At 46.3% G+C, this 10776-nt stretch overlaps 1 protein-coding gene across 1 annotated transcript in view; it reads right to left on the bottom strand.

Annotated features, from left to right (window-relative positions):
• Positions 1–4448: 4448 nt before the first annotated feature.
• The window catches only part of LOC120945794, a 67079-nt gene continuing 60751 nt past the window's right edge, over positions 4449–10776 (bottom strand). The window contains exon 2 of the mRNA XM_040360203.1: positions 4449–9042. Within this exon, the coding sequence (XP_040216137.1) occupies positions 4471–7044 (2574 nt within the window). The 5' untranslated portion in view covers positions 7045–9042 and the 3' untranslated portion in view covers positions 4449–4470. The remainder of the gene's footprint in view (positions 9043–10776) is intronic.

Genomic DNA, 10776 nt, shown 5'->3' with positions numbered 1-10776 from the left:
AAGTTACACTTTATAAAAGGTGCCCTAACTTTGCTCCAGCCGTGTAAAGGTCAGCTAAAGCAACACCATTAAGTAAGAGATGAGCACACACACTTGCCGGACTACAATCTGCATGCCACCATGCCAGGGGCATCCATGCTCATAACTATACTAGTGACTTTAGTAACCAAGGGTACCCCCTCTTCTGAGGGAACAGCAGTCAGGAGACGCCTCGCAGAATGCATCTTTGCACAGTAAACACACACATTAATCATGGCACAATGAGAATGCATGCATGCACACCCACTGTGGTCCCTAGCACAGACACATCACATGCACATCTAATTGGATTGGACCCTAGAAAACCACATGGTATTAGGGAGCAGTAACGCCATGCCACGGCTCCAATTATGTCACTGTGCATTCATACACCTTTCACACGGACCTGGGATCACTTCTCCCTGGTCCTGGGGATCCCTAATCCACCAAAACTGAGGGTGACACCCTTTTTTTACCAGGAATGTCACCCCCACATTCATACATCATTCACACACAAAAAAAAAAAATAACACAATAAAAATTCAGAAAAAAAAAAAAGAAAAAAAAAAGTATGACCAAAATCTCAATGGCGGCGGCGTGAGCTACTCCTGGGCCGGCCACGGGCACGGCCACGGGCCCTCAGGGGAGACTTATGGGGGGGAGGCAGGGGAAGGAGGAGCCTCCCCGGGTGGCTGTTCACCTGCTGGCCTGCCCTCCAAGGCCACGGCGATCCTGTTGAGGCCCAGAGTGAGGGCTGCCGTATTGGCCTGGACAGCCTGGGTGTTGTCCTGGACAGCCTGGGTCAGGGCAGTCACCTCAAGGGCCACGCCTGTTGTGGCGGCCTGCAGCTCACAGAAACAATTAATCAGTGCTACTGAATTTGTGCCCACGTCACTGACTGACTCATTGATGGAGGCCAGGCTCTCCTCTATCTGTCTGACGAGCCTGGTCCCTCAGCAGATTTGCAGGCAGGAACTCGGCCACCCCCCTGGTCTTCTGGGTGGCCTTCCTGCCTGCAGTTGAGGCTTGTGGCCTGGGAGGAGGGGAGCCCCCTGGGGGGGCAGCCCTGTTGGGGGAGGAGTGGGAGGGACTACCCCTGATGGTGGCCTGACTGCCTCCAGATGAGGCTTGTGGCCTGGGAGCAGGGGATCCCCCTGGGGGGGGCCTGTTGGTGGAGGAGTGGGAGGGACTACCCATGATGGTGGCCTGACTGCTGTCAGGCGCAAGGGAATCCTGATTCCAACACAACATCACTTCTCGGGCAAGCTCCATCGGATCATCCTCAACCTCCATCCCCTCATCCTCCTCCCCTGAACCTCCTCATGAGGGGAGGTGTGGCCACTCCCCTCCCCTGGGGACTCCGGGCTTTCTTGGGGCTCCTCAGCAGCCTGTTGTCCTGGGGGTGGTGCAGCCTGGTCTGATGGCCCAGCAACCTCCTGGCCTGATGGGCCAGCAATCTCCTGGCCATCTGTGGAGGACACAAAACATACACAGTGTAATGCCTCGGCTGTGTGTGTTGCTTTAGGTACACAGCTTAACATCAAGTATAAACCAAGTCCCAATGAAAGACGCGCTGGTTGTTGAACTGATGCAATCTTTACTGAGATATAATGAACAGGAATGTGTACAATAGTATGATGATATGGGATGAGATGTGATGATATGATATGTGGTAAAACTGTGAAACAAACATAAAAAGACAAATGTAAGCATGGCTATTCAAGCAACATACATTATACATGGCTAATACAAAAGATAGGCCTAACATGTGCTTGCTTACTACACTGAAACACACATTATCTATCTGCAATGTCTAGCATCCCTTTACACAAGCTGAACTAGCAAAACCCCTTTACTCACAGGCTTTGGTGTTCGTCAGGTTTGCAAATTGTAATAGCTTTAAGATGTCTTGTGGATCTGGTCACTACAGTAGCTAGAGCTGGAATGAAACAGGAAATGTCCCAGCAAGCCTTAGACATACAGAGAAGACCCGCCTCTAGGCATCAAGAAAATGGAGGGTCTTAAAGAAACAGACACTGCTGAGTGCCAAGCATGTAATATACATTGCAAAGGCAGCACACTCCCCACCTGGCATACCTTTTGTTATGCCACTAACCTTTGGACAGAAGTAAAACTACTTCGGAAATTGGCCTAGCATACACCTTGGGAATGCCCTGTCTAACAATTCTAACTTCAACCATTCTAACTCTAGCATCACTACTAGGATCAGTCCCCACAATGAGTCCAATAGGCCATTCGTTCCGGTGGGCTTGAGTGTCTTTTAATAAGACAATGTCTCCAACTTGTAAGTTGGGTTTGTCATCTTGCCATTTCTTGCGTGGCTGGAGTGTCACCAGGTATTCCTGCCTCCACCTCTTCCAGAAAATGTCCGCAAGACTTTGAACTTATCTCCATTGCTTGGTGTACAAGTCCTTAGGTATGATGAAGGGATGTCTCTCTTGGATAGTCATATCCGCTGCCGACAAACGACCTCCAATTCTTAGTACTCCGTCTTCGTCAAGGATAGGGTTCAACTTCTTGAGCGAACTGTGTCGAGAAATCTCTTCCTTTTTCAGAAGGCTTTGAATTTCTTCTTTAAAGACTTCCTGCTGGATGCATTTGATGATCGCGACCTTAGCTTGTTCAAGATGGTCGTTGCTACGCTGATCAGTATCAGTAGCTCTGCAGGAGTATCTAGCTAGACAGATACGTTTTCCGATTGCACGGGTTAAAGACTTCCAACTGGAAAACCTTTCAAATCTATGGGCGCCCAGACTGTCTCTGGTAACTAAAGTCTTACAAACTGCAACTTGAGGTCTTACCTCTTTGTCTTGATCTGGTTCTATGAGCTGAAAGGTCTCTACCTGAGTAGTCTCTTTGGTTTCTGACTTACCAAGAAACGATGGACCTACGAACCAGTTAGTTTGCTTGAGTACAGCGGCTGACACCAATCTTGTCCCATGATCAGCTGGGTTCTTGTCTGTGCTGATGTGATGCCACTGATCTGGACTTGTAGACTTTCTGATACGTGTCACTCTGTTGGTCACGTATGTGTAAAATCTTTTTGAAGCGTTGTGAATATATCCTAACACAATCTTGCTGTCTGTATAAAAGTTCACTGCATGGATCTCAATGTCCAGTTCAGTCGTAATCATGTCTGCCATCTCTACCGCTAAGACAGCAGCACAAAGTTCTAGACGTGGGACAGTGTGAGCAGGTCTGGGAGCTAGTTTAGATTTTCCCATGATGAACCCAACATGGCTTTGTCCCTCAGTGTCTATTACCCTAAGGTAAGTTACAGCTGCGATAGCCATAGTGGAAGCGTCAGAGAATACGCATAATTCTCTCCTCTTTGTAGAATACAAGGAAACAAATACGTACTGTCTTGGAATGTTGAGTTGTTCAAGCTCTAACAATGAGTCTTTCCACAACTTCCACTGCATTTGCTTCTCTTCAGGAAGAAGTACCTCCCAGTCAATTTGTTCCTGCTCAGTAGTGATCTGTCTCAAAAGAGCTTTGCCTTGCATGATGATGGGTGCTACGAATCCCAGGGGGTCATAAAGACTGTTGACTGTAGATAGGACACCTCTTTTTGTGAATGGTTTCTCTTCTCTGGAGACCCTGAAGGTTAAACTGTCAGTCTTTATGTCCCAACTAAGCCCAAGACTTCTTTGCAAGGGTGGTGATTCTGTTCCTAGATCTAAGTCTTTGAGGTCTTTCGCACGGTCTTCCATTGGAAATGCTTCCATGACTCTGTAGCTGTTGGAAGCTACCTTGTTCAATCTTATGTTGGATTCTGCCAACATTTCTTTTGTACTTTTCAGGACGTTAATAGCTTCTTCGTTGCTGGAGAAAGAAGCAAGTCCATCGTCCACGTAGAAGTTCTTCATGACGAACTGTTTGGCTTCTTGACCATGTCTTTCACCTTGCTGTGCTGCTCGTTTCAGATTGTAGATAGCTACAGCTGGGGAAGGGCTGTTTCCAAACACATGTACCTTCATCCTGTACTCTGTGATGTCTTTGTTAAAGTCATTGTCTGCATACCACATGAACCTTAAGTAGTCTCTGTGATCTTCTCGAACGAAGAAACAGTAGAACATCTGTTGTACATCTGCTGTTACTTCTACGAGTTATTTTCTGAACCTGATGAGTACTCCAAGGAGTGTGTTGTTCAGGTCAGGTCCGCTGAGAAGGACGTCATTTAATGAGATGCCTTCGTGCTTCGCACTAGAGTCAAATACTACACGTATCTGACCTGGTTTCTGAGGATGATACACCCCAAATATTGGTAAGTACCAGTGTTCTTGGTTTTCTTGTAGTGGTGGTGCCCTTTCTGCCTGCTTGTTGTCAAAAATCTTTTGCATGAAGGCTTGGAAGTGTTTCTTCATATTTGGCTTTCTTTGTAGAGTGCGCTGCAACAAACTGAAGCGTTTCTCTGCTTGTACCCTGTTGTCAGGAAGGCGATGGCGTGGTGACCGGAAGGGTAGAGGGGCTACCCAGCTGCCTGACTTGTCTCTGTAGACTTCTCTGTCCATGATCTCGAAGGAAGAGGGTATCTTCTACCGAGGGTGCTGGCTTGTCGTCGTCTCGTGTTCTTTCAAACACCTTACAACCCAGTTCATCTGCATTTCCAGTTGAGGCTAAGTCTTCCATGCACCTCTGGATACTTCGATGATGTGTTGGGTTATCTAATCTCTCTTTAATGTGTAGACTGTTGGTACATGGGCAAAGACAAGATGTACGACCATTCTGCAACAGATGTGTTCTGTAGACATTTACCTTTGCTGGTTTGTGCAGTCCGTCTAGACATACTTCTCCAACGATGACCCATCCGAGATCAAGGCGTTGTGCAAATGGTGCATTGTGTGGCCCATTGTACTGTTCTCTGACTTTGTGCACTCTGAGGATATCTCTCCCAAGTAGAAGGGTGATTGCAGCATCTGGATCTAGTGCTGGTATTTGGTCTGCTATTCGCACTAGATGTGGGTGATGACGAGCAACTTCAGGTGTGGGAATCTCTGACCTGTCGTCTGGTATCTCATCACATTCTATGAGGGTAGGAAGAGTCACCTTTGTCTTTCCATCTAATGACTCGATGATGTAGTTATTTGCTCTTCTCCCTATTGTCTCTACAACTCCAGAACAAGTCTTCAAGGTGTATGGAGTTGGACTTCCTTTGTCACCGAAGAGGTCAAAGAATTCTGTTTTTGCCAGAGATCTGTTACTCTGTTCATCCAAGACTGTGTACATCTTGATTGCTTTTTCTCTGAAACCTGCTGGATACACCTTGACTAAGCATATCTTGGAGCATGATCTTGAGCGGCCCTGCTCTGTACAGATCTCAGTGCACTTTGAGGTTACTGCTGGCGTTGTACTCTCGCCTTGCTCCCCACCATGATCTTCTTGAGTTGCCGGAACTTCTTGTTTCCATGGTGGTGGTCCCGGGTGCAGTGTTGACAAGTGTTTGTCACTGTTACACTCTGCGCATTGCATTGTTTTTTTACAGTCTTTTGCAAGATGCTGAATTGAAGCGCAGCATCTGAAACAAATGCGATTGTCTTTAAGATAAGCTTTGCGCTCTTCTAATGTCTTACTTCTGAAACTGCGACATTTTCTTAGTGGATGAGGCTTGTTGTGGATAGGACATATTTTGTCTGGCTCCTCAACTTTCTTCCTTGTGTTGTCTTCCTGATTGGCTGCAGATTCAGGCGGAACTTCTGTCTTCCTTACAGAAACTGTTGCTCTGCGTTCTTTGTAAAGCCCTGGAGGTTTCTGCTCTACCTTTGGGAAGCTTGCCGTTCTCTTGTTCAGGAAAGCAAAGCTTGGGTCATTGCGTATTTCAGCTTGGTCTTCTATGAATTCAGCGAAGAAGGCGAACGGTGGAAATGCAACTCGATGATCTTTCTTGTATCTTGAAGCTTGAGCTACCCACCTTTCTTGTAAGTTGTAAGGAAGTTTCTCGATTATGGGCTCAACTCCACGTGCTGTATCCAGATATGAGAGACCTGGCAGATATCCACTAGACTTAGCGGCTTCTATTTCTAAGAGTAGGTCTCCCAAACCTCTCAGCTTTTGGTAATACTTACTTGTTATTCTTGGATAGTTTTCTATCCTTTTCAGCAGAGCATCCTCGATCACTTCAGGTGATCCATAGCATTGTTCTAGTCTCCGCCACACCATTGCAAGTCCTGCTGCTGCGTCATGAACATGTACTGATCTGATCCTTTGGGCTTGCTCAGTGGACTCTGGTCCTAGCCATCTGACGAGCTGGTCAAGCTTTCCTTTCTCCGTCATATTTAAGTCTTGGGTACCACTCAGGAAAGATGACTTCCAGGCCCAGTAGTTTTCTGGACGGTCATCGAATTTCATGAGACCAGCGCTTACTATCTCATGGTGCATCAGGAATTTTGCCACTTCTATAGCACTTGTTGCGTCTGGCGAATACTTCTCGGGTGTAAACTCAGGGTATGGCTGCGGCTGGTAAGGCTGATGAGGCGCTTGACTGAATCCACTTTGTTTAGGTGGTTGTTCTCGTCTGTTGTAAGTCTTTCTGCTATAATCCAGACTTGTATTTGCTTGAGGAGGGAGTACGCGAGCATCCGTTTGCACTCTTGGAGGGTTGGCAGATTGGTCTCTGAGCATGCGACCACTTGACTTCCCACACTGAGATTCTGATTCAGCCTTGCAATGTTGCGTAGTATCAAAGTTGCTTATTGCTGGTGGAGTCAATGAAGACCTAGGTGCGTCATTGGACTGCTGGTCGGTGTACATGGTTGCTTGTGACTGTACGTACTCACGGGTGCGTTGGATTGCGCTGTGGGATGACATCTGGTTTTCTATGCCATCGTACTGAGCTTCGGCAGCCCTTGTGAAAACTTCTGCCTCGGCTAAGGCTGCTGCAGCGTTTTTCTGCTGTTTGACTAAGTGTAAAGATGCTTCCACTTCTGCTTTCTTTTTGAGTGCTTCAGATTCACTCTTTGCTTTTTCTCTCATCAATTCAGCTTCTTGCTCCGCATAAGAAGCCATGGCGCAAGCTGCCTCTGCTTTTGCTCTTGCCTTAGTCGCTTTGTCGCTAGCCGATGACAGACTGGTGATGCTTGAATGTCTAGAACTAGTACGCTTAAATCTTGCTGAATCGGCGCTAGCTGAAGTCAGATTTGTTTGACTGGATGCTCTAGACAATGTTGTGCATCTAGACTTGTTTCTTGGCAAGCTGTGTGTGTCATCCTCCTTATAGGAGCATTGAGGGTTAACTGTCGATGATCTTTCTTGTATCTTGAAGCTTGAGCTACCCACCTTTCTTGTAAGTTGTAAGGAAGTTTCTCGATTATGGGCTCAACTCCACGTGCTGTATCCAGATATGAGAGACCTGGCAGATATCCACTAGACTTAGCGGCTTCTATTTCTAAGAGTAGGTCTCCCAAACCTCTCAGCTTTTGGTAATACTTACTTGTTATTCTTGGATAGTTTTCTATCCTTTTCAGCAGAGCATCCTCGATCACTTCAGGTGATCCATAGCATTGTTCTAGTCTCCGCCACACCATTGCAAGTCCTGCTGCTGCGTCATGAACATGTACTGATCTGATCCTTTGGGCTTGCTCAGTGGACTCTGGTCCTAGCCATCTGACGAGCTGGTCAAGCTTTCCTTTCTCCGTCATATTTAAGTCTTGGGTACCACTCAGGAAAGATGACTTCCAGGCCCAGTAGTTTTCTGGACGGTCATCGAATTTCATGAGACCAGCGCTTACTATCTCATGGTGCATCAGGAATTTTGCCACTTCTATAGCACTTGTTGCGTCTGGCGAATACTTCTCGGGTGTAAACTCAGGGTATGGCTGCGGCTGGTAAGGCTGATGAGGCGCTTGACTGAATCCACTTTGTTTAGGTGGTTGTTCTCGTCTGTTGTAAGTCTTTCTGCTATAATCCAGACTTGTATTTGCTTGAGGAGGGAGTACGCGAGCATCCGTTTGCACTCTTGGAGGGTTGGCAGATTGGTCTCTGAGCATGCGACCACTTGACTTCCCACACTGAGATTCTGATTCAGCCTTGCAATGTTGCGTAGTATCAAAGTTGCTTATTGCTGGTGGAGTCAATGAAGACCTAGGTGCGTCATTGGACTGCTGGTCGGTGTACATGGTTGCTTGTGACTGTACGTACTCACGGGTGCGTTGGATTGCGCTGTGGGATGACATCTGGTTTTCTATGCCATCGTACTGAGCTTCGGCAGCCCTTGTGAAAACTTCTGCCTCGGCTAAGGCTGCTGCAGCGTTTTTCTGCTGTTTGACTAAGTGTAAAGATGCTTCCACTTCTGCTTTCTTTTTGAGTGCTTCAGATTCACTCTTTGCTTTTTCTCTCATCAATTCAGCTTCTTGCTCCGCATAAGAAGCCATGGCGCAAGCTGCCTCTGCTTTTGCTCTTGCCTTAGTCGCTTTGTCGCTAGCCGATGACAGACTGGTGATGCTTGAATGTCTAGAACTAGTACGCTTAAATCTTGCTGAATCGGCGCTAGCTGAAGTCAGATTTGTTTGACTGGATGCTCTAGACAATGTTGTGCATCTAGACTTGTTTCTTGGCAAGCTGTGTGTGTCATCCTCCTTATAGGAGCATTGAGGGTTAACTGTCAGAGTGTTGTTCTCTGTGTTCTGCATCTTGATTTAGCTGGCAGCATGGATAATGATGATGACTGGACACAGGCAGTATCAGTTTTGTAGTGAGTGAGAGAAATTAGTTTCTCTTTAGCTTCACTCCATGTGGCTGAAAGGAGTTTTTAGTCCTTTTACTGCGGAACGACGATTCAAAGCTGTTTAGCTGCTTCTGACAACGATTTAAAGCCTTTTTACTGTAATGCCTCGGCTGTGTGTGTTGCTTTAGGTACACAGCTTAACATCAAGTATAAACCAAGTCCCAATGAAAGACGCGCTGGTTGTTGAACTGATGCAATCTTTACTGAGATATAATGAACAGGAATGTGTACAATAGTATGATGATATGGGATGAGATGTGATGATATGATATGTGGTAAAACTGTGAAACAAACATAAAAAGACAAATGTAAGCATGGCTATTCAAGCAACATACATTATACATGGCTAATACAAAAGATAGGCCTAACATGTGCTTGCTTACTACACTGAAACACACATTATCTATCTGCAATGTCTAGCATCCCTTTACACAAGCTGAACTAGCAAAACCCCTTTACTCACAGGCTTTGGTGTTCGTCAGGTTTGCAAATTGTAATAGCTTTAAGATGTCTTGTGGATCTGGTCACTACAGTAGCTAGAGCTGGAATGAAACAGGAAATGTCCCAGCAAGCCTTAGACATACAGAGAAGACCCGCCTCTAGGCATCAAGAAAATGGAGGGTCTTAAAGAAACAGACACTGCTGAGTGCCAAGCATGTAATATACATTGCAAAGGCAGCACACACAGGTTAGAGGATCCACACACTTGGCACATATTCCCTTCCCCCACCCACACATGCTACTTACCAGATGGAAATAAAAAAAAACTTACCTTTCCTCACAGGATCATCAGATTCAAAGCCAGGCAGGCCCACCACTTGCTGGCTATGGAAGCACTGGGCCACCGCAAGTTCCTCCTCAGTCCACCTTACGGTGCAGGGTGGGCCTCCTCCAGTGCCCCTGGCATGGGCTGCTTGCTTGGCCATCTTGTCACGGACCAAACTCCTCAGATCATTGATCTTCTTCTGAATCCCACTGGGGGTCCTCGTCTCCCCCCCCTCCGCATTGATCCGATCAGTTATCTGCTGTATGATCGCCCTCTTCCTGGCCGTGGTGACGTCCCGGCTGTCAGGGCCATGCAAAAATCTCCCAAATTGGGTGATCGCCCTGGCCAGCAAGTGCTTCTCTCGCACCGAGAAGTTTAATTTTCTTCTCGTAGGTGCCATCTCACAACACAGCACTCAGCAACAAACAGACACTAAATTGAAACAGAACAAACAAACACAAAAACACACAGAACAAACAGACAAAAAGACACAGAACAAACACAAAAAGACACAGAACAGACAGCCAAAAAGACACAGAACAGACAGCCAAAAAGACACAGAACAGACACACACAAAAATCAGACAGCAAAAAAACAAAAACACAAGCAGACAGCTAATACAAATTCAACCAAAAAACACAGAAGAAACAGACACAAAAAACACTCAGAAAATACACACAGCTTATACAACCTCCTACTACAATAAATCTTTAATATAACACTACACTCACCAATAAACAGCCACAGACAACAGAGCAAAAGACACTTGCTTTAGGAAGGGAAACACAGGGATGTACTTTTGCAAGGGAAGTGCGTTTGTCTGGGGCTATTTAAGCACAGGGCGATTCTCAAACTAAGTACGCTTGGCCTTTTTCCTATCTCACTGATTGCGCCGAGCCGAGTTCTGCACATGCCCAGTGAGGTGCAGATTCGTGCGCGCATGCGCAGTACGGCCGGCCCTTCATTTGCATGGGGTCACGGTTCATTTTAATGGAGCACGCCCACTTCCTTCCCACTTGCAATAACCTAACTTGCATAACTTAAATGATATATGTTTGGAGTAACTTAATTTGCGCCGCTCTACGTGAATCTGGCCCTAAATAATTAACATAATAAAGTTCATGTGAATAAAGTTCATCCAAGATGTGGTGCAGAAACACCTGTGTGAAATCCAAAATCTAGATTTTGTGAAGAGGTCTAGCCAAACAAATAAGATCCGCCACCATAGATAGGTATACTGCTTACCAGA

Source organism: Rana temporaria, chromosome 7 (assembly GCF_905171775.1).
Source record: "Rana temporaria chromosome 7, aRanTem1.1, whole genome shotgun sequence".
Taxonomy (NCBI): domain Eukaryota; kingdom Metazoa; phylum Chordata; class Amphibia; order Anura; family Ranidae; genus Rana; species Rana temporaria.
The sequence above is the reverse complement of the archived record's forward strand: the minus strand, read 5'-3'. Positions and strand labels throughout refer to the sequence as shown.